The 24,526-nt window shown below is 36.8% G+C and overlaps 1 protein-coding gene across 3 annotated transcripts in view; it reads left to right on the top strand.

The window, feature by feature from the left end:
• Positions 1 to 17,247, top strand: part of MOSPD2 (motile sperm domain containing 2) — a 33,401-nt gene extending 16,154 nt beyond the window's left edge. For 2 of the 3 annotated variants that reach the window (XM_015886710.3, XM_085550498.1), the window contains 8 exons: positions 826 to 950; positions 4,898 to 5,068; positions 7,812 to 7,924; positions 11,420 to 11,516; positions 12,314 to 12,410; positions 12,953 to 13,082; positions 14,543 to 14,645; positions 15,152 to 17,247. In XM_015886710.3, the coding sequence (XP_015742196.3) occupies positions 826 to 950; positions 4,898 to 5,068; positions 7,812 to 7,924; positions 11,420 to 11,516; positions 12,314 to 12,410; positions 12,953 to 13,082; positions 14,543 to 14,645; positions 15,152 to 15,298 (983 nt within the window). In that variant the 3' untranslated portion in view covers positions 15,299 to 17,247. The remainder of the gene's footprint in view (positions 1 to 825; positions 951 to 4,897; positions 5,069 to 7,811; positions 7,925 to 11,419; positions 11,517 to 12,313; positions 12,411 to 12,952; positions 13,083 to 14,542; positions 14,646 to 15,151) is intronic. The other variant, XR_014947247.1, reaches the window with a different exon arrangement.
• The last annotated feature ends 7,279 nt before the right edge of the window (positions 17,248 to 24,526 follow it).

Here is a 24,526-nt window from a genome sequence, read left to right as displayed (position 1 = left end):
CATATTCACATGTTACCTTTAAAAGTTGGGAGACTTTGATAAACATTTGTTGGATGCTTCCAGCTGTAATCCTTTCAAAGTTAAGCTCATTATTTAGGAACACTATAATAATTGACAAACACTTCTTACCAGTCAAAAAATAAATAAGTAGGCTGCACACTTTCAGCTAGACACATGACCCTCGGAACTGCAATTGGTTGTGTACATTGAGTTTCAATTGATATTCTTAACCATAATGCGTATATGCATATGATAAGTAGCTTATTCTTTTATCTATGCTATGCAGATACATTTTTGTTAGTTCCATACTTTTTTTCCTGAGTATTCATATCTTACCACCAATGAAATAACTGATGTGTTCGAAACCACTTCAAATGTAAACAACTGCCATTTAAAGCAGCAAAATATTTCAACTGTGAAGAAAATTAACTTCTCCTATATCCCTCAATTAGACTTGAAACATAATTGTTTTACACCTCTCCCCTGTGCCACTCTCTTCTTCCTGAACTAAATTCCAAGAGAAGGAAATAGTTACTGACTAAATCAAAGATCCTCTTTCCTTTGAAAGTCTATGGTCAGTCTGCATTCCAGTATAGAGAAGGATGTTGCTATTGGTTTTATTTATTTATTTATTTTGGTAAAATATTTTTCTTACCAGTAATATATTTTTTTTTTCTTTTCACTGTCCCCATATTCTAATATTTTCAGAACAGGTGTTGCCATATTTTATGGGGTACAGTGTACAACTTCTGTAAGATCTACCAATACCCTGAAGAAAAAAAAAATCGTGACAACTTATGCATATCTTTTTTTTCCCCTTTAAAGCTGCTTTTAAAATTGTGAAGGGTTGGCTTGGCCCTGAAGCAATAAGCATGCTAAAATTCACAAACAAGAGTGATGTACAGGAATACATCAGTGGAGAATATCTGCCACCTCACATGGGTGGAACTGTAAGTATATTAACATTCCATCATCCTAATGTGTTAAGTTGAGGCATGTTTATTTAAATAACATATGTGGTGTTACAGTTTGGCACTTCATGGCTGTGAGATTTCTTGATTCTGTCAGAGTGATAGTTTGCAAATCACATCAGTTAAAAAAGGATTAATTTTATGAGAATTTGCTATCTTGCAGTCTTAAGTATGAAAATCAATTCTGTGAATGATTTTAATTATTCACTTTCAAGTCATAGGGGGCCTTGTTTTCAGATCTTCAACAAAAAAGCACCTGTCCTTTTCAAGTGCCTTTCCTTTTCTCACTTATCTTGTTTTCCCCCATCTGATGAATTAGAGAGATTGTGTGTTGGTTTATGACAAGTTGTGCAAGCAGAAAATAGATTTTTTGGCCCCCTGAAGTTTTTCATCTTTCACCAAAGCCACGGTTCTGTATTCTCTACTATCATACCTCATAGCTACTTCCCTCTTTGAAGAAAGAAGCTTGTGGCTTTGCTAAGTATTTTCCTTAAGCGTCTGTATGGAGCGTGCAGACTTGGTTGTCCTTTATCCTGCTTCAATCCTGAAATGTTTCAGTGCTTAGCTAGTGATATGCTGGCTCTATGTTGCCCAACTTCTAGGAATGTCACTGAGTTCCAGAATCTTGGAGGCAGTTTACCTAAACTTACTGATCTGTGGTAATAAGTTGCATTGGCAGTGATAGATTAGTAGCATAGGAGTGTATTTGTTTGACAAGGACTCCAAGTGTGTTTATAATGGCAGAAAAAGCGTATGCATGCTTTTTAAAAGCCATGTATTTTGAGCCGGCAAATGTTTTGTCTAAATATTGAGCATTTTTGATATTTAACCTGCTTAGATGGGTGTTCTGAACTTTAAACCTCAGAACTGTCACTGTTCGGAAGTGTTGTTAACAAATATTAAGTTAGGCTCCAGTATCTTTTCTGAGAAGGCAGATTTTCATGGAGTGATTGACCTTGTCTCCTTCTGGGTCAACTTGAAATCTGATGAGGGAGTGCACCTACTGCTATTACTGTTGACAGGATGATGGGGTTTTCTGTTTATTTTAAGATACTATCAGATTTGTAAAACCTAATTCCTTGTACTTTCCTCTGAAACACCTTTTCCCTTCTCCTTTCTTTTCATCCTCTGATTTCTACCGATTTAGGAATAGACAGTCAGTTTTGCAGCCAGCATGATAAAGTTGAAGAAGAGCACGGCGTATCTATTTATCTTTTGGCTGTAGTATTGAATGAGCAAAGTAGACCCTCCTTTCTGCTTTACTCCCTAATGACATCTGTCCTAGGAGTGACAGGTGATACTGTTTACTTTGGGGAAATGCAGAGAAAATACATGCTATGGAATCCAGGTATCCAAAAGAAATTTTTGAGACTGCTTTGGGGATTAAAAAATAATCATAATAATAAAAAAAAAGCAAATTCTATTGCCAAAGTGTTATATAGTCTTGAAGTTACTAATTCCTTCTCTCTGTCAAGGGAACTATTCTGTTTCCGTTTTGATCTTGTCTTCAAATATACTTTGTTTTTGTACTGTCAAGGGTCGTTGGCAAGTAAGTCTGTCTTTAGCATTAAAATCCTTCAATCAATTATAACCCAGCTAGTAAAGGAGGAGGATGACTTATATGTTTATTGACAAATAATGGACTGTGACTGCAGAGTGTTTAGAACATTAATACTGATTAAGGTAAACATAAATGAAGATTTTTCAGAACTCTGAATGAGCTTCATTTTGCTCAAGGATTATCATGTATTTGCCCATATTGTCGAAGTGAGCAGTTCAGCCTTGAATTGACAAGGCTCTCTGTGCTAGTGCTAGAATTGAGCTGTGTTTTTAACTAGAATACTGTGCTCTTCACCTGGTTCTCATAGCTTGTTTACTTGAAGCACTGTTTTTGGGTCAGTATTTAATGTATGTCAATTTATGCCTTTTGCATGTGATTTCATGGCCACTGTGTACACCTGGTCTTAGAAAATATCGCTACCATGATTAAAACTTGTATGGCCAACATGCTGCATCTCCCATAATAGCAAATTATCATTTTTCTGGAATGGATGCATTGAGCATCAAATAAATCTGTCTTCTTTATCTGTCTAAGACTTCAACCCTGTTAGTAGATAACCCAGTGTCACTGAAACTGATGGATTGTGACTGGGAAGTGTGGAACTTTGAGATGTCACAATGATGAGGTGCTTTTCAGCTGCTGCCATTACTCAGCATTGTGGGTTAATGTGGCCAGGTGAGGTGTACAGCAAATTTAGCATCTCTTTATTAAGGCCGCTTTGCCATATGTCCTCTGTTGTACGCTGGAAGGGAGTGAAAAGGCTCTGTATTGCTTGAGTGAAGGGGAACATTCTGCAAGTTTTCCACAATATTTCTCTCTGTCTGGAATATTTTAACAGTTAATTAGTCTGTTAGCAATACTTAAACTTATTCACCAGGCCCTTTAACAGAAAACTGCTTGAGCTGGTGAATCTTTCCTTTCATCTTTCAGCTGGAGGTCTACAAGAGTTACTTCAGCCTGAAGGATAGGAAATCTTTATACCTTGATTAAAGATAAAGAAGGAAGTATGTGGTATTATTTGAGGTTTCTTTGGGTGACTGTCTAAATTTCTTTCATGGGATCACATAATTTATTTCTGTTGCACAAGCAAAATAAACCTGCTTATTTCATCTCTGCTGGTAGAATAGTTTGGGACCTGGGGGTATGGCTCCAGTCTGTCTCACAGAATTCAAAGCTGTAATATTGACCAGTTTAGTTTACTTGAGGGTTTAAGGCTGTTTGAAATTACAGTAAGAACAAAGGGCCCTATTTAAACCTGGTTTCTTACATTGAAAACTAACATTTGAAAACTAATTTGGGAAGATAAAGAGCATTTCTAGTTAACAAAATCTAATTTCTACTGGTTCTCTTTGTTATGGAAGTACTGAGAAGCTTAGTATGCTGCTGCTTCTTACTCACTTGTCCTGAAGGAGATCTTTGAATTGATTTGGCATGCAAAAGTATGAGCTGCAGAATTCATTAAATCCACACAGTCAATTAAAATTAGAGGATTTAAATATTACTTTTCAATTGCAACTACTACGTGCTTAAAAATTAAAAAAATAACTTTTTCTGTCACTTGGAGTGTTCTTTGAAAACATAAAATCATCTCTGTTGGAAAAGACCTTCAAGATCATGAAGTCCAAGCATCTGTCTGACCCCATCCATTGTGGCCTTGAGCACTCCAAGGATGGGGAATCCATAGCCTCTCTTGGAAGCCTGTTCCATCACTTCATCACCCTTTCAGTGAAAACCTTCCCAACATGTAATGCAAATCTCACGTTCTTTAATTTAGAACTATTCTCCCTTGTTCTATCAGTAACTACTGTGTAAAAAGTTGATTTCCCTCCTTTTTATAATCTGTCTTTAAATATTAAAGCCTGCAATAAAGTTTCCCAGGAATCTTCTCCTGGCTGAACAAGCCCAACTCCTTCAGCTTGTCTTCATAGGAGAGGTGCTCCAGCTCTCTCTGATCATCTTAGTGACTTTCCTCTGGCCCCTCAGCAAAAGCTCTATGTCTTTGCTGAGCTGGGAGGCACCAGGTCTCAACACATACAGTACTCCAGACAGCCTCAGGAGGCCAGAGTAGTCAGGGATGTTCCCCTCCCCTTCCCTGCTGGCCACCACTCCTTTTTGATGCAGTGCAGGATACTGTTGCCTTCTGAGTGGCCATTAAGTGCTGCTGGCAATGATACAATCAATGGTGAAATTGAACTATTGGTAGCATAAGCTTTCTGTACAGTGATGCAATGTAAAATGGATAATTGAAACCTACAAGTCGTTTGTAACAATATAATGAATTGATGGTATTTCCACTTAAAAACAGTAGAAAAGGCTCTTTGCATTATCCTAAGAGGTCCTTTATAAATCTCCTTTTTCTTATTAGGATTCTTTCAAGTACAGTTATCCTCCACTGGTAGATGATGATTTTCAAACACCTTTATGTGAAAATGGGCCTATCACTAGTGAAGATGAGCCTGAAAGTAAAGAAGAGATAGATACCGACACCAAGGAGCCTGGAGATGTGAATGAAGAACAAAATCTTAATCAGAAAAAGGTATCTAACTCTGAAAGCTGAGACAACTAATCGTATGGCTACAAAGCAGGATAAGAGGCATGCGATATTTGTTTCTTGTCAGGCTTTTACTTCATATTTCCTCAATTTGAAATATGTACACAGTGAAATGGATAATCAAAATTATAGTTTCTGCCTTGAGTCTTAGTTTGAAAAGATTTGACTGTTAAGACTAGCTTCTAAATCAGTAAATTGTGTACTTAGTACTTAGTATCTCTTGATTATAGTGAATTATGTGGTAAAATTTAAAGATTTACTATGTTCAAAACTTTTCTAACTAGGGAATTTTTAATCTTAGGATATTTTGTGGCAAACAACTTAAAGCATCTGTTTTTCTCAGATGCTTAAATTTAATACTTGAGAAAATATCAGATAAATAGTAAAATTTTACTACATGCCAACTTCTGAAAATCATAAAAGTAATCATTTATCTCAGAAGAAACTACAGCCCTAATGCATCATCTTGTATTGAAAATGTAATTTTCCTGCAGTAATGTTTGTCCACAAATATAAAGGTATTGCTTTATGTAGAATTCTGTGAAGTTATACCTCAGAATATGCAATCACAGTCAGTGGGGGTATTGTTATTAAAAAGGACAGGGGAGGGAAAGAGAAAAAATATATGTGAAATTAAAAGTGCCACACTTCATTTTGGAATATGGATTGCAAAACTTTTATTTAAAGCAGTGAAACTCTTTAACATTTTTGCTTTCATTTACAGTTTTAAATTTTCTTCAGAGTAATTTGACATATGGCTGACTTTCCAGTGCTCGTTTATAAATTGCCCATCTATTTATGTAAACATATATATATCACTGAGCTTAAGGTCAGGAGGAGACCTTACGTAGCTATTCTAACTTCACAACAGGTAGACTAGCTTGTTTTGGTTGTGGCACATCTGATAAGATTTGATTCTCGGGTACAGAAAGATAATCACTGTTTAGTATGAATGTTAGTTTTGGTGCTAACTGCCTCAGTATTTAATTTAATTACTTGTTTGACTTCAGATTTCTACTTACTGTACCTTTTCAGTATTTAAAAATAATGGTTTATGGTATTTTCTATTTCCTACAGCATAATCAAGCTTTCTACTCAATCTTTTGAATTAAGCTGATCAATTATACTCATGCATCATTAATTTAAAGACATATTTATTACCCAACTTTTAACTTGCTTTTAAAATTCAGGCCGCATCCCATTGTTTGCACTGTTCCTGCTATAGGAAAAAAAACAGCCAGTTGTCTTACTTCAGTATGCTTTCTGTTCACATAAAAATAACACTTGCTATTTCTAACACAGTATGTCAGTGTTTGCCCCTTCTCTGCTGAGCTTCTTCCTAAACAGTTTTCAGAAACTGTTCCTTATTCTATGAATGGTTGGCATTTTAAAAGAGATTATTTTGTACTTGACTATTCATAAATATAACTTAATGAATATTTCTGAAAGAGGTCAGCTTCTGAAATGACAGGTTTAAAGTGGCCTGTCAGATTTCATTATTATTTACTATGTTACTAGTATTTATTTGCATTATCTGCAGATTTCTGTAATTACTAAGAATTCATCTGATTTATTTTTATGCATGCCTCTTCTCATCCTGTAGAAGTGCCTCTTTCATTCCACAGAATAGAGGGAACCATGAGCAATAAACTTAATTGTAAGTGCCTTCTCTGTAAACACCTGTATTTGGCACATGAGACTCCACCTTCAGTGGGTACTATTGTAATTTTTCCTTTCCTAGTAGTTTAAATTGAAATTATGTAGAATAAATCCAAACACATTGACTATGCAATGTATTTATACAGGGATCTTCTAAAATAACTACAGTTACAAAAAATGAAATTACTATGTTTGAGGTGGGTTTTTTTTTGTTTTTTTTAACAAAAGTCTATCTTTTATGATACTGTATTTCTTCAATTCCCATACCATAGATAATTTACATAAACTAAAATACTCTTCCTATATTCTGTCACTGTTTCAAGTGAAATAAACACAAACCTAAGCAAACTGTTTAGCTAGCTGATTTTCTCAAGTCAACATGCCACTTATTTTTCCAATTCTCTGTATTTTTTTTCACCCCCATTTTGCATTTTATTGAAAATAAAGAACTCTATAGAATTATGAGGTGGGCGTCCAGCAGGCTTGTTGTCTTGTATGTAGTTTCTTAATGTAACAGAGGAAGAACCTCAGAACTTAAGTTCTGTTAATTGAGCTCCCCGGTACTTCAGAGATCAGTTTAGAAGAAATAAAAATGCATTCAGCAAGTATTCAGTGCAATGAAATGTGGAGCTGTTGCTGTGTTTTCTGTTCAGTGCTACAGTGATTATACTGGGGTGTCACTTGGAAACTTTTGCAGCAAAAGTATAACATCAGTACTTTCTAAACTGGTATTAGAAGTACCACACCTTGCTCATCTGGTGTCTACAAAAACAACCAACTTGGGCATCAGGAAAATATACCGGGGGGGGGGGGGGAAGACAAAAAAACCAAACAACAACAACAAAAAAAAGTGTAGTATCATGTATTTTTAATATATAACATAACTTACATTTTTTTTTAATGTGATGGTCTTCCAGAATCCTCAAGGAATGAATACATGTTAAATTTTGTCTCTAAAATGTAAACTGTTGAAATAAGCCTCCTCGTGTTCTTTGAAATACCTGCATGAATCTGTAGCTTGTGTAACCCAGACTGCTAGTTAATCACTATAACCATCATTTTTACTCAGATGAATTCTGTAGAACAAATTTCCAAGTCAGAGGAAAATGACAAAACAGAGTTCAAACCAAAGAATGCAAAGAAAGCACTAACCACTTTTAAAGGACCTTTGTTACATATCAGGTAATAATAATAATTTTCTTTTCAACAATGTGCCTTGGACATTGATTAATTAGTTTTTAAAATAAAACGGGGTTTTTTTTTTGTTTTTTTTTTTTTTAATTTTCAGACTATTAAAAAACAGGTATTAACAAGTATAAACTATTTATATGGTTCTTCTGCCTATATGCATTTTCAGTGAATCTTTGTGTATCCACTGGCATGCTTTTTTCTACTTAAATGTATGTGTATACATATAAATAGATATATTGGAATACTGTCATCAGCGTGTATCTGTAATAAGAACAGTTAGTAATTTGGCACTATTTCTTACATGAATGAAATCAACAATTTTTGGGAAAACAACTTCCACTGTTAAGAACCATTGAAGCAAAATTAAAGATGGCATATACTGTGCTAGTAACTTGAACCAATTTGAATGGGCACAATTCTTTGTGCGGGAAGTGCTGTATCTGCTTATGATCTCAGATTATAATATTTTTTTTGTTGACAGTTAATCTGTTTTTAATCATGAAAGTCCAAGAAGAATCAGTTAGACAATCTCCTTTCTCACTGCTTTTCAGGTTCAGATGCTTGGTTAGAAAATGATGTAGATCTCTATTTTCGTTTACAGTTTGTAATTAGATGAATTAAGAAAATACGTAATTTAGAGATGATTCCTTAGCTAATTTTGTAACTGCTGTACTGAATTAGATTTGGAATGGATTTGAATAATGATATATTCATTAGCATCTAAACGTTTGTATGTCAAATTTTCCTATGTTTGAAATGAAAATTAGCTTTTTGCATATAAATAACTGTGTGAAGTCCTACTTTCTTGGTTGGCAGTATAAAGGCATAGACTGAGGAATTGTTATCTTAAAGGGATTTATAAAATCCATGGACATCTACTTAAGATTTTGCATGAAGAGAACTTGGAGGAAATACTTTGTTTTCGTTCCTTCTGACAAAAGAAGTAGATCCATCCACCTACTTAAAGAAAACAATAAAATGTAAAAGAAAGTTTAAGAGAAAAAGCCATTTTTTTTTCCCCTGCTATTGGAATAGACAGACGTCTTGCAGATTATGTGAATATCAAGAAGAATAAATGTTATGAATATTAGCACCTCTATAGTTGACTGCCTTGCTGTGATGGAAAATAAAAATACTGGTATCCCCATTGGTCCTGCTGTTTTTTCCTCAAGTAAACTCTTAAAACACTCTTCTGTTGCTCTTCGCTTATACTGTCACTTTGTAGATATTAGACCTGCTTAGGGTTTCCCTGGCTTCTTAGAGCACGGAACTGTTTTTACATATTGCAATTTACAAACAAATAGCCAGCAGTTTTCTGCTGACAAGTATCTGTATCACACATGAGGCATGAATAAACTGTAGAGTTAGCCTTTGTTATACCAGCATTGTTGTCTTGGCAGAGGGACAGTGTAAAGACTGAAGCAGAAGCTGAGTTACAGCAGTGCTGGTATTATAAAGTCACTAAGGCTCAGTTGCCTTTTTGTCCCTATCTGCTTCTGCAGAGGACCCTCCTGCATTGATATTCTTCACCTATCACTGCCTACCCTGTTGTTTGCCCTGGTATAAGACCAAAGCTGAATAACAAAGCAGAACTGGCAAACATGCTCTTTTCTTCTCTCACATATGGTAATGCTTGCAAGTAACTTTTCTTTCTACCTCATTAGTATCACTGTTGCATTTGCCTTGCACGCCTGCCTAGGAATGGCTAATGTTTGTTGGCCTTACTGACACATAAGATATTGTATTTGATAATGTTTAAAAAAAATAAAAAAAAAAGACCAAAAAAAACCAAAAAAAAAACCAACAACTGCATCTTTTTATTCACATTTTTTAGCAAAAGAGTATCTCATAGTATGTTTATAGACCAGACTTTGCAATACGCTATGAACTGTTTATTCCCCCTCACACCTCAGACAGTAAAAGAAAGTAGTGTGAGAAGGCCTGAGTGCTTGTAAATATCACTTCCATCCCATACTACGTAACTGCTTGACTTGACAGGCAGTAAGCCTTCAGAGCTGGCTCTCAAGTGTTCTGCTGTGGGCTTCTTTTTTGGTCACTTGTCACTGCTGGTGATACAGCAAGAAGCATGAGGCTGTGGCACAGTATTCCTTTCCTCCAACGCTTTTTGCCTGTTTGACACTAGTTTATGCTTTCTAGTCCCATTTATGATATATCTTGCAGTTTCTCTAACATTCACATCTACGGTAGCTTAATGTAACTGAAATGCCTTGTAACTACAGTCCTTTTCTTTATTCTTGTTGATTATTTGAGGATTTGTGAAAGGAAATAAAAGATCTCAGAGGAAAAGGAGGTATATTTGGTTACATTAATAGTCTTTTTCACACCCATCAGTTTCTGCCTTGCTTAGCACATTTACTTCCTCCCTATCAAGAATGCTTTCATGTGGACTATCTAGTGCATTCCAAAACATAGGCACCTTCCTCCCACGCAATCACCATTGGATTCTTTTTCTAGCATAGGAGCTCAGGCTTCCCATCCACCAAGAATTTTTTTCTCTTGGTTGATGTGCTGATGTGTTTAAATGAGAGAGAATAAAGTCATGGTATTATTAAATGAGATTGTTTGAGGAAGAGGTCAAACGTGAAACTAGTATTCTAGAAAGAGACAAAGGGCAGAAGGAAGCAGACGTAAGTCATTTTTGAAAAAGAATACCCAGTTCCATGTTATTACAGGCCGCAGGAGTTCATTGCATAGTCCTTACGCTGCATATTTGGAGGAAGCAGTTTTTCATTGTTACGTTACTTGAATTTCCTCTCAACTTGTAAATGAGCATGCCCTACTTTAAGCCTCGCAGTTTTCATTTGAATACATAATCCAAAATGAATTGAAGTAGTTAGATGTGGTTTTAAAAGTTTTTATGCATGACTCTTAATTGCACAAGATATTCAAATAAGCAAAACCTTAGGTTTATTTACACATCTCCAGAAGTATGTAAAGACTGACTCATAAGCACAAATGAATTTAGCAGTAGCAATTTTAATGTTTGCCACTTACAGATAAATGCCTACTCCTCTTGTGTGTGCACCACAGCCATTAACAAGGGCAGACTTACCTATGAGGTGGAACTTGCTCCCTCTCTGTAACAGCTTATGGCCTTTCATAATAGAACTGAAACTGATTAAGTTTCCCCTTAACATACCATTATAAAATGCGGTGGCTGAAGGGACTGTACATATCTTCTGTCTCTCCATGCTTCTGCCAGTGGTCATGCTCATTCAGGTAGAAGAATCCAAGGGTAGTACTCAAATTTAACTGATGTAGCTGGGTCCATTTGTGGTCATGAGTCAACTGTAAGCTTCAGTACAAAATTCTTTTTTCACATTTTTTTAATGCAAAGTTGTTTATAGCAACTAGCTGAAAGGTTGAATGTATTTTATTTACCTGTGGAAGTGATGAGGTGTTTTTTTATATCATGCGTAATAAAGATAATTTGAATAAACCAACCCTTCCATATTTTCTTACCAGTCCTGCGGAAGAACTATATTTTGGATCCAAAGAAACTGGAGAGAAAAAGTGTTTGATAGTTCTGACAAACGTCACTAAAAATGTAGTAGCTTTTAAGGTAAATATATTAAGCACAATCTGGTTTACTTTATTAAATGTTTAACTTCTTCTACATAGTTTTGATAAGGAGGAAGAAATGCTGTTACGTTTCTTTTCAAGGGTTTTATTTTTCTTAACACTGTTGGGGTGTTTGAAGCAGATATTTTGTCTGAATTTGTCCCTGTGGTGTGGTGCCCCATAAGACAATCAGTAATACAAATCTTTGGGGCGTTGGCTGAAAAAGAGCTTTAGGGATGGTTAGTTCTTTGGTGACAGTATAGTGCTTAATTATAACCTACAAGAAAGTACTGAGCTTTGGAGATGAATGTCCTTAGAACTTTTTGCCTTTTAAAATCTTGGCTGGGAATAAGTTAGTAACTCTCCATAATGATGCAGCTCAATCTGCAAATGTCACTATCAAAGGAATGAATGGAGTTATGTTTGCTTCAAAAATACTGATTTGACTTGCATCCTGGTTTGGTTTTCCAACATGTGTTTTATGTGCTCTTCATACACGAGTAACTAAAGTTTCCATACTCTCAAGAATTTTGTCAGGTGTTCCATTTGAAAGTGGTTGAGAGGAAAAAAAATGAAATAGTGTGATTATTCCTGTAGGATGTGTGACTGTGATTATTCCTGTGAATTGTGTGATTGTGATTATTCCTGTAGGGTAAGGTATTTTAAAGATATGCATCACTCTGTCTTAATCAGTATTCAAGGATTTCTGTATTATTAGTCATTGCAGAGTTAGATTATGAATGGTCATCATCTATGTATGTACTGTATACCTGCTTATTTTTTTTTTCTTTAATTTAGGTAAGGACAACTGCTCCTGAAAAATACAGAGTTAAACCCAGTAACAGCAGCTGTGAACCTGGCACGTCGTTAGACATAATAGTCTCTCTTCATGGTGGTAAGTAAAATCTTATGCAAAATTTTTTAGAAAACCTGGATGATAACATCAAGGCTGACTGGTTACAAACATTCGCAGGTAGAAAGGCTGAGTGAAACTGTTGTCTACTTAACTGCTGTATGACAGTATTACCATTTGTAAGTGAACATGTTTGTCATGCAGCATTTGAGTAGCTGCACGTATTGATTTACTACTCCACATAGGCATAAGCAGGTGTTGTCTGCAACTGAGTCTATTTCTTATAGTAAAAAAATACATTCCTTAAAGAGTTGTGGGTTACCATTGAATTGCTCAGATGAAACTAATTCTGTTGAAAAGAAACTGAAGAAATTTGGAAAAAATGGTAATTAAAACTGTTGAGCATAAGGGAATGATTGTATCATTTTTAGTTTCGATAAGTCAGTCTTTAGTGTTCTGCGCAAGTTCTCATTTTATAACACTATGCTCAAAAGTGCTCCATGTGCTTTGTAATACTAATATTTTACCCAAGCACTTCCCTTTTATTTTTTCTTTTTCTTTTGACTTTTTTTCTTTGAGGGCAGGTTTTTCAGCTTCTCTGCAGGATCGTTTCCTTATAATGGCAGCAGAAATGGACCAGTCTTCTGGATCTGGTGTCCCAGAACTGGCTCAGTTTTGGAAAGAAGTCCCTAGAACCAAGGTGATGGAACATAGGTAAGTATAGGGCTTTCTGCTGATATTTTTTTTAGCCATTGTAATTTATCTGATTTATAGCACTTGCATTATCATAGTCAGTAAAGGATTCTCCAAACTCAGTTGTGTGCTTGCTGACTGAAGTATGTTACCATTGGCTTTCTCTCTGTTTTAAATGATGAGATTTTTAATATTTTATGTAAACACCATGCATGGTAGTCTGTGCGTGCTTTTCTTTTTATTGTAGCTTTATTGTACAGCTTAAGGGTTAAACAGAAAAAATATAAATAGATGTGAAAATGCACCTGTGCAGTGTATTTATGTGCGTGTGTGTGTGTATACATGTATAGGTACATACATATATATATATATATATATGTATATATATAATAGAATCACAGAATGGCCTGGGTTGAAAAGGACCTCAAAGATCACTTAGTTTCAACCTCACTGCGATGTGCAGGGTCACTAACCACCAGATCGGGCTGCCCAGAGCCACATCCAGCCTGGCCTTGAGTGCCTCCGGGGATGGGGCATCCACAGCCACCTTGGGCAACCTGTTCCAGTGTGTCACCACCCTCTGTGTGAAAAATGTCCTCCTCATATCTAACCTATACCTCCTTTGACCTAGTTTAAAACCTTGTCCTATCACTGCCCACCCTCGTATATACTTGTATATACATGTGTATACTCAAAGATTTAAATGAAGTTTATTTATCCCTTTTTTTTAATGACACCCTCGTTTTACACTAGCAAGGAGAGAATTACCAATGCAAAAAGTGTATACTAGGAATTATTAGAAAGTACTCTCTACTTGCTAGAAAAAAAATAATTGTACAGAAGCTCTGTAAAACTCATTCCATGTGAATCCATGTGTTTTCCTTATATAATGATGGGAAAATAGCCCTACAAAGACACATACCCCAACACACTATTTCAGATATACCTGTTTTTACTTTGTTATGTTTGTTCGCATCTAGTATTATCTAGTAGTACATCTCTAGGAAAAGTATTTATTTTACCAGAGGATATTCTGTTGTATCTTACAAATTGTGTAGAATTCCACTACCTCTAATAGTGGCTTGAAACTCTGTTCCTGCACATATTCAACTGTGATAAAGGTGGAGGACTTGAAAAATAAGGTTACTAAAGGTTTAAACCTTTAGATTTTGTTTGCTGTTAGCACTTCACTGCATTTCAGGTACTAAGGATTTGGTTGAGTAAATCCTGTATTACAGATTTCAAATGATGAAGGTATATTTTATCTCTGCTTACAGATCATTTTGATCTGTCTTTATATCAAAAGCTGTCAAGATATAATTGATGAAACTTTTTCAGACTATCACTACAATAGTAATTTATAAAATTAATAAATGACAAAGCATATCTAAATAACAGTTATTTGGGCAGTTTTCTTTCCCTGTTCAATTTTAATTGTTGATTTTTGCTGTGCATGTTTTTTTTTTTAATCATTCAAACAGGCTCAGGTGTCATGTCCTAGAAAGCAGTAAGCCTTCTACTCTGACATTAAAAGAAAATGCACTCAATATTCCAGCAAAAACCAATGAAGATTTACATATGCAGGTAATAGTGTATTTCTTTGTGCTAAATCATGAGCAAGCATATAAAGTATGATAAAAAGATTTGTTTTGTACTAAATGTCCTTGATACTTCATAAATTAGACTGCTTGAAAAGCTTAGAGCTCAAAAGTAACTCAATCATTGACTGTAATTGAATTATTTTACTTTATTGAGTGCTAACAGTTCAATAAGATGTGCTTCCAGTGCACTTTATTCATTGGTCTTGTTTTATGATGCATCTCAAATGTGAACAAGACTCAGCAGAGTCTATTGCTTTTTGCTCTGGAGATGTCGCCTGCTTAGTACAGGCAATATAAATTATCCATAACCTGCAAAGTTCTAAGCTTCTTTAGTGGAACAGACTCTTGAAGTATGTAGTGATAGAAAAAGTATCACTAAGAGAAGCTGTGCTTTTAATGTACTTAAAGTTTTGTGGCTAAATAGCTCTACATTAGCAAGTGCTTTCATAGGTGGTAATTTAAAATTATTGAAATGTTTTCTATTTTCAGCTAACTCATTTACTGCAAATTAATAAAAGACTTCAAGAGCAGATTGATCGCTGCCTTTGGTTCCAGCAGTTGTCAGTTGTTTTATCATCGTTATCAGTTACTATTGTTGCCTTCTGCTTCTACCTGGCATACAGCCAGAGAAGCTAAAAAGAACCATTTTGCGCTAAAGATGCTGCCTATCATGGTTGTCTGGAGTGGAAATGATTGCTGTACTACGCTCAGATTCTGGAACTGCCAATATGAGGTTTGTGGATCCACAATTGTGGATGAGTTTGCTGAACAGTGAAGTGAATGGCCAGCAAAGGAAGTTACTGAAGGTTGACGCTTGGAACAGCGCGTGAAGGAGATGATAGAGCTGGGAGTTATTTCCACTCTACAACTTAATAAATACAACTGAACTGGAAGAAGAAAACCAAATACAACAACATAATTTAAAACTTCAGTTGCTTTTTTCCTCTACTCAAATACTTTACATACAGTATTTCATTTATTTCCATCACATTCATTCCTGCATTCAAAATTACTCTCACAGAAGGTGTAAGCAGTCTGCTTGATGTATTGTAAAGTTTCACATGTTCTTTCAGGAAAATTTACAGAAATTATGTACTGCAAGCAGACTTCTTGTATAATCTATGTACAGTCTGGTATAAAGGAAGATATTTGTTATCAATTATTTTGGTACTTCAGGGCTATTACTTTCTTTAATTAAATTCTATTTTCTTTCCTTTTCCTGAAGGCAAACATACTATAAAAGTTTTCTTCCAAATACTGTGCACATAGCCATATTGACCAGCAAAATAATTATGGCTCGATTCCAAAAATAGTAATGAAATAATAGCCATGCTGACATACAGTTCCCATTCCCTCCCTATGTATTATTTTCATGGCTAATTTTTGGAAACAGCTCTTAGTGAAATTGCAGGAGTGTGATAGTTGGCTTTTGTTGACCAAGTTATGGTTCCTAAAAGGACTAACGAATAGTGTAAGGACTTACTCTGAGATGTGCAATATGCTTAAATCACAAATGAATTTATGAAAAAAAAGTCAAGCCAGGAAGATTAGGTATTGCCGAAGGCAATATGGAAGTGTTATTTCTACCATTTCTCTTAAAGTATTGTAAGAATGGTGTATGAAGCTAGCATTACTTTATTCTAACAAGAATTCTTTGTATTCATGGCTGTAAATATGTACATTAAAATGCTAAACACCTTAAAGGAGACTGATGGTATCTTTCAAAAAATTAATTTTATAACTGTAGATGATGTCTAATTTGTTTACTGGAATTAATTTTTGCTACAAGTTAGCTTTGTAATAAATAGATTTAGCTTTGGTTCATTGGCTTCAGTAGATAATAAGAGATTACTGGGGAAAAGCAAAGGTCATAATCTGCTTCTGTCTCTTTGGTGATGGTATCTCTCTGATGTGTTGTAGTTATAGTATCATTTGTAGGGAATAGAAAAGGGCAGGTTAGAAAATGCATTAATAAAGTGATCAACTAAAGAAGCAGGAATGGCTCAAAGCGATTGCTAAAAACTACTGTGTAAAAGGCAAATTGTCATAATTGCTTGGTGCCTGGTCTTCTGTCCTTTCTTAATTTATACCTTATTTTACCATGGTCTGCGTTTCTTCATTTTTCATTTATCCGATTTCTGTACATTTTCCTTCTCGACTTCCTTTTTTTCTGAATGAATTCACAGGTTACATTGTTCACTGCTAACCACTGAATGTTTTAAGTTATTTTCACAGCACAAAATTCAGATGCTTTGCTTCCAGCAGAATGAATTGTTGTGTTGTTGAGAAGAGTAACAAAGTGATTGATAACTTTCAGATAATAACTACTAACCATGCTATTAAAATGCTGATTCCTTGATTTGAGTGGATTGAATAGCACTTTACTGTAAAATTGTGAGAAATATATTCTTACAGCCTTTGCCAATATGAATATTTTAATGTTTCGGTGCTTTCATAAATATTTTCTGTATTTTATTACTATGTTGGTATTTTCTTTGTACGATGAATCAGATGAGCATTTTTTTCTATTTTAATATGTTCCAGAAAAATACAATTACAAAATAAATTTGAGGAAATACACAGTCTTTAATGTTTAGTCTTTTAAAAATAGCTACATCTTCTTAGGTTTTGATTCTCTTTTTAGTCTACGGGTGCTTAACATGAATGAGAGGTCAGTATGGTAATGGCCCATCGCCTCCAGTGTGATAGAACTACTGACAATACTGAAGTTATAGAGTGTTCAGCAGTCACGTGAATTGACATTTTACTCAGAACTGAGAGGAAGTATTATTGAACTTCCTTTCTAGTGAGACTGGCAATGTGCAGAGGAGGGCCACTAAGATGATCAGAGGGCTGGAGCACCTCTCCTGTGAGGAAAGTTGAGGGAACTGGGCTTGTTTTGCTTGAAGAAAGGCCTGGGAGACCTCACTGCGGCATTCTAGTACGTGAACAGAGCATATGAACAGGAGGGGGAAAGGCTGTTTACAAGGGTGGATAGTTATAGGACAAGTGAGAATAGTTTTAAACTGAGACAGAGGAGGTTTAGGTTAGATATGAGGAGGAAGTTTTTCACTCAAAGTGGTGATGCACTGGAACAGGTTGCCCAAGGAGGTTGTGGATGCCCCATCCCTGGAGGCATTCAAGGCCAGGCTGGATGTGGCTCTGGACAGCCTGGTCTGGTGGTTGATGACCCTGCACATAGCAGGAGGGTTGAAACCAGATAATCATTGTGGTTCCTTTCAACTCAGGCCCTTCTGTGATTCTATGACCTCATACATCCAAGAACAAACTCCAGTCGTAGCACAGTCCAAAGAATAGCAGTAGCAGTAGTAGTAATTCTTCCTTGTGCCAATTCAGTGTCTTCTGATTTGTTAGTAATACTTCCTCTTTCCTGTTTTCTCATCCTATCTGGTGTATTAGCCCTGTACTAGCGTTGGTGGAAATTTAGGAAAACTTGAATATGAAAAAAAAAAAGCCTTTATCTTCTCTTTATTTATCTTTTATTTCCTTAGGTCCACAGTAGAATGTATTCATTATTTTACCACCACTTGGGTTTTTCTTCACAAAACATTTTTGTAGATTTTGCCTCTTGCTAAAAATACCTTCTTAGATGGATGGTAAATTATGCATTTTCTTCATCTTGATGAGTCCGTGAGATATGCCAGCACTTGATTCAACCAGCAGGAAAGCAGTGAGTTCCTTGAAATGTTTTTCAAAAGCATTATGTCGCTGTACATCTTTTCTTTCGTCTTGTTCAGACCTTCCTCCTGAAATAATTACGTGTCTGTGCAAGCTTATTTTATTGTGGAGCAAAAGACTTTGTTAGATCTTACCAGAAGCAACTGATAGTGTCGTGGGTACTTTCTGCTATATAGCTAAGTAAAAAAAAACTTGTTACACCTACTCCTGTTATTCCAGTACTTATGTATGTTCCTGTATATTCCTGTATGCTATGAAATAGCCAAAACAGTAAACTAGCATTCCTGCATTAGGAGAAAAATGGTAAAGGTTCTGCCCATCTTATCAATTTCATTTCGACTGCCAGGAATTTGGCGCCTCTGGTGGCGCAGTGGTAGGAACGCTACTTTGCAACACCGGAGGCCCGGGTTCGAATCCCTTGTGGCGCGAGTGGTAGAAGTGCCGCTCTGCTACACAGAGGCTCGAATCCCGGGGGTTGGACTCAATGATCTCTAAGGTCCCTTCCAACCCGCACGAGACTGTGAGACTGTGACTGTGAATGCAAAGTGGAGCACTGGCACATGGTATATTCCATGGCCATGGAAGTAGCCTCCCTAGAGCAAGTATTGCCTTACTCTAGGGCCCAGGAGGGAACAAAAGCAATTTTGATATATTTTGTTTCAGATCCAATGTAGTTTAGTTTAATTTGCAAATAGATGCTTCAGACACAAGAAAACCAGGTCTCCACTATCAGTCTCATCACGACCACCATCTCATTTTGTGATTATGATGAGATCTGAATTAAGATTATCCGTTTGGGTAACGGTGATGCAGTTTAGCAAACCCTGTGTGGTGCTGAATGTTTCAAAACTGCAAACTTCTTATATTTCCGCTGCCCTGTATCTGTTAAAATCATTGCCAGTATCATTTTTGACAGCTTGGAGCTGTATCTGAACACCTGTTATTCAAACCCCAAGGAAACTGTCAGAAACAAGAAGCATTGTTTAAATAAATACAGATGACAACAATGGTGTGGAAAGGAAGCATCAACAGAATTTGTTACACTTTTGTTTTCTAGTATGCTATATTTGAGAAACTCCTGCAAGGAAAAGCAGGTCTGGGCAGCCACCACAGGTGCTTCATTAATCTTTTACAACTGACACTTACAGATTGATGCTTAACATGCTGCCATGATGTAAAAACATGGGTTCTCAGTCTAGCCTGGAAAGCAGTGGGAAACCATAGAAAAGCAATGTTCATTTGTGCTAGTCTGTATGTAATCCCAGATGCTGCTGTTCTGGCAGTCACTGTGATTGTCACAGTCCTTCACACTGAATGCCTGGCTGAGTGTGGAGTAGGTGCTAAGTAATTTTCTTCCAACCTGTGCTGCTGTCATGTACTGGTGTATGGATGGGGAACTTGAGGATCTGGTGCAGTCTGAGAGCCTTCAGGGCACCCACTACCCATCTCCCAAATCAAGGAGAAATTGCAACAGCATCTCTGGAGGCGTATGTAATTCTCTCCATTACATTAGGTAGGTACACCTTTTAGAAACCTTGAGAAGTGTTACACAAAAAAGAAAAAGGTGAAGTAGTCAAGGAAAAAGCTGTGTCTTGATTTTGTCTGCTCTTTGGAAAAGAGCAGACTCCCACCGACCATGGGAGTGTTCAAGAAACGTTTGGATGTTGTATTGAGGGATATGATTTAGCTGGGAAGTATTGGTGATGGTTGGACTGGATGATATTCTAGGTCTTTTCCAACCTTGATAATTCTGTGATTCTGTGACACTGTGATTCTGTGGCAGCTGGGTACATTTGCACTCCATCCATTTCCAGTGAGATTTACCTTCCATTAGCCATCTCAGCTTGGATATGTACCTGAAGTTCATTAGTCACATAAATGCTGCCTTAGAGCAGTCAGTAATTGGAAATGGCATGTTAGTTCTTAGATGACTCAAGAAAACCGTGTTTGCAGGAGAATTGCAGACAAGAGGAAACATGCTCATTCTGTATTGTTTCTTCAGTTTGTTCCACTTGTCTTTGTTGCTGTGCTTCTACTGTTTGAGCACTTCACTGTCTTATTGTGTATCTATCATAACAGAAATCTTGAAATACACATTGGTCCTATTGCCATTAAACATGGGGAGAACTGAAGTCCAAGAAGATCAAATTAGTCTTTCCAGCTGTAATGACTGGAATCTGCTTAACACAAACAACAAAGAAGTGTCTTAAATGTCAAAGTTTTGCCAACTTTTGGGCCATGCACATTTAATTAGTTTATTTTAATGTACTTGCAGATCAAAATATAAAGCTGGGACAAATTAGTAGAGAAGTGAGCTTTGCTCTTTTGACAAAACAAGAACATTCACGGCTCAGAAGCACTTTATCTCCTGAAGTGTCACTTTGTATGAGTCAGAGAGGATAACGAGCCGGTGCTGGAGAACGTGTGATGTAGTGTGATGTCTTTTCATGTGCTTCTCAGTTCTGCCAAGGTGAGTTACTGGTGTGTAGAGCTGAGAAACCACAGTACATGGCATGCCATGGGCTGAATTTCAGGTGCCATTTGTGTGTTTTTTCATAGCTTGCCATGCTCTATATATGAAATAAATAGTAAAACATTTCATTTGTATCTTATGTAGTATTTCCAATAATGTTTTAAGAAATATAGATCAGATCTTCAGGAACAGTCTAAGAGTTCTTCATTAATGTTGCAAAGGAACCTTAGTTCCATAAAACTTTGTAAAGGAATTCCTCCTACACCTCCAATACCTCTGCTATTGTAGAGGACTAATAAAACCAGCTAATTAAGGCATTTGTATCTTAAGAACTCTTACAGCTGCATAAGGAGAGGTTTTAAGACATCAATACATGTATTACCAACCTCACCAGATAAATACACTATTTTCCAGCATCTATTTTGCACAATAAGTGGATGAAGAAAAAAATGATAGGGTGAAATAACGCAGACAAAGCAGTGATTCCAGTGACGAGGGCCCTTTAAGCAGCAGAATTCTCAGGATTTCATAAGGTCTTCTCTGAAAGAAGGGCAAGGGGGAGAGGATTCTTCTATGGTCTGCTGCTGTAGCTCTTAACTGTAGTGCATGAATGTGAAGCAATTTACATCATCTTCACGTACTCTCATTGCTTTGACATAGCAGTGCGTCAGTGTCTCTGATAGCATGCAAGATCTTAAGGAAGCTTGCCTTACAGCTCATACTGCTGCAGTAGGGAGGACCTTGCCACATCTATTTTTCTGCATATAATTTAACAGTGGAAATGTGGAATTGGAAAACTGTGTAATCAAAAATCTTCCCAAGACATCACTGAGCCAGATGGAATGAAGAACATGAATGATCATTTTCACCCATTCAAGTTTTTCTATTTTCCAAGCCTAATTTCCAAATCTCAGCATCCAGGTTGTATCTGTTCATACACCAACCCATCATCACATGAGAAACACACAAGATCTATAGCAAGGCTGTCTTGTTAGTGGTGTGATGTGTGATCTTCTGGGTTGTCAGAGCTGTGAGTTTCAAAAGAACAGGCTGAAGTGCAGCCATCTCGTTTTGCTGTTGCTAGCTGATCACGTACCATTCCTCAGCAAATGTATTCTCACTCCTCAGCCCCTTGCTCCTTGTCGCTCTAGGAAATAATGCTGGTTGACGTCAAGCTGGTTTTTGCAAGCAGTTACAGATCAAGACGAAGATAAATTAATGACTTATGCATATCAGGCTAAATCATCTTACAAGTGGTTGTGGCACAGTATCCCTAATTTCATCTCTGCTGTTTGGATGTCAGCCACCTTTCTTTTCCACACGAGAAGTTGCCCAACATTGTAATTTAGGTCCTCCTGTTTTGAACACATCTGAACTTGCAAAGAACAAAGGAAGAATGCAGTCATCTTCCATTTGGATTAGATGCTATCTGTCAGATAGAAATCTCATGACCAGGTTACAGTCTCCTAGAAGGCAATCAGGTTTTGAAGGTTTTTTTTGAAGTGTTCCCATCACTGAAACTGAGGGAACCACTTATCTGTTTACCAAATGATTTGTTTCTTTGATAGAGTTTTTTACGTGTGAGTCATGCTTTTGCAAAACAGGATGTCAGACTTCTAATAAAGCACTCTGGTCTTTTGCATAGGTTACTGCTTTATGAATAAGCAAGAATGGGAAAGATGTGAAGATTGGGCTCAGAAGAAAACAAAAAGCTTACTCAAGTCATAGCATGACACTCTTTAGGACAGGTGCTTGAAATATGCCTGCAGTGCATGCTCTCTCTTGAAGATGGACTGCACCGAGTTGCCTGGAGGAATGAAACCTTCCTGTCCTTGCTGTTCTCAGTGTGCTCTGAAAGATGTGGGAGGGGGACATCAGGGCATTCAGATCAAAATGATGCTGTTCTATACACATCTGTTACCAAAAAGTAATCTCAATCAACTGATGACCAAAACCATGTGATGATTCAGCTTGTTTTATTACATAATAACATATTAAGATAAATCAAAGTTTGGTTAAAATTTGCTGGGTAAAATTTCCAATGGGTTTATTTTTCCTTTAGGAAATGTAAGTTCTGGTACATGAAAATGGGTTGAAAAGACTCTATCTAGAGACATAAATCTGTGCCACATATTTTCTTCAGAGCTACCAATATGTTCTGGTGTTAGTTATGATAAGATTTCCACCCAGGCCTTGTCTGATATCACACAGCAAAATGCCAGATGCTGTGGGAGAAACTGATTAATAATTCCCAGTATAGTTTGTGATAGAGCGCTGCAGGACAATGAAATCAAAATGTTATTGAATTGGAGAAAATATTTGATTGGTATAAGTGAGTATTTAGCCAGAATTTAGGCCTGTAGAAAGCTGGATAAGGGTGGTATCACAGTAGTTTTCAAGAAGTAGAAAACATGTTCAAAATAGTTCTGTTTACTGAATACAAAGGATTTAATGCTATCTAAAACGTGAATAAAAAATAATAAACACCTTTCTCACCTGACTCTCAGCCAGGGTGATGCTGAAGAGGTGTCACCAGGGCTGGCATGCACGCTGCAAGCTGCTGAGGAGGGCAGGAGTGAATGGTACTGGTGTCATGTCTGCTGGCCACATCTACGTCTTGAGAGGTGGAAGGTAGTATGGAGCACGAAGCTCAGCAGAAACCTGACAGAGTTTTGCCTGTAGTCTTTTTTTTTAAATAGGCTTGCTTCAGACTTACACAAATTTCACTGTAATTGCTAGTTATGACAGTCTTCAAATGCTGAAGGTGATCAAAGGCTAAAAATACAAAGCTGCCATTAGAAGGAAGTGATTTAACCTCTCACGGTAGGCAGGTGTGTGTTCGGAGCAGAGAGAGGTTCGTTGCTTCTGGCAACTAAATTGCAGCTGTAGTGAAATGCAGCCATTTGTCCAACTCCATGATGAAAATCCTTCTGAACTGTCCTAACAGATCTGCTTTGTAACCTGATTGTACAGGGAAAGAATAATTTAAAAAAGCATAAAGATTTAATAAATGAAATTAAAATGATGTGATTATGCTCTATCGGTAATGTATATGTTATATATATAAACTTTATATGTATTTAATGCCTACAGCCATTTTATTGCCACAAAAGAGAAGACTTTAGGAGTGGTGAAGTTGCCAAGCTGTGAGGTTAGACAGCCCTGTGTTAGCGCTTCTCAGCTTCCCTTCAGCCTGGAGAGTGATGGGCACTGTGCTTACATGTAGGGTCACAATATTACAGTGCTGAGCACTGAGTGGCCTGCCAGCACAAATCAGGGGTTTCTTGGCTGTAAATTAGTACCATTAATAATTAATAATGACCATGATGCTGATGAATGCAGACCTGCTTATTTCTCGGTGTGATGCTGAAAACCCTGGTGTGCCACAGGGTGGCCTCCTGCACAATGCTCTGACGTGGCTGAAGAACCAGGGAAGTCTCTTGCAGGTGTGACAGTGAGTAATACTATTTAACTGGATTGATCTAAATTAGACAAATGAGATTGGCACAGATGGGGTACCCTGCATCATTGGCAAAAATGACCGAGTTGGTTTGCTGGAAGTGTTTAAAAACCCCAAATGAACAGAGCTCTTGCAACATGCATCAAGAGACTCCTTGTGCCAAGTGAGAAAGCTTCACCAGTGTTTTAAGTAATGATCACAGCTCACAACAGAGTCTGTGTGAAGGCATCTC

Source organism: Coturnix japonica, chromosome 1, assembly GCF_054131305.1.
Source record: "Coturnix japonica strain WE chromosome 1, WE-NBRP24, whole genome shotgun sequence".
NCBI lineage: Eukaryota > Metazoa > Chordata > Aves > Galliformes > Phasianidae > Coturnix > Coturnix japonica.
The sequence above is the reverse complement of the archived record's forward strand: the minus strand, read 5'-3'. Positions and strand labels throughout refer to the sequence as shown.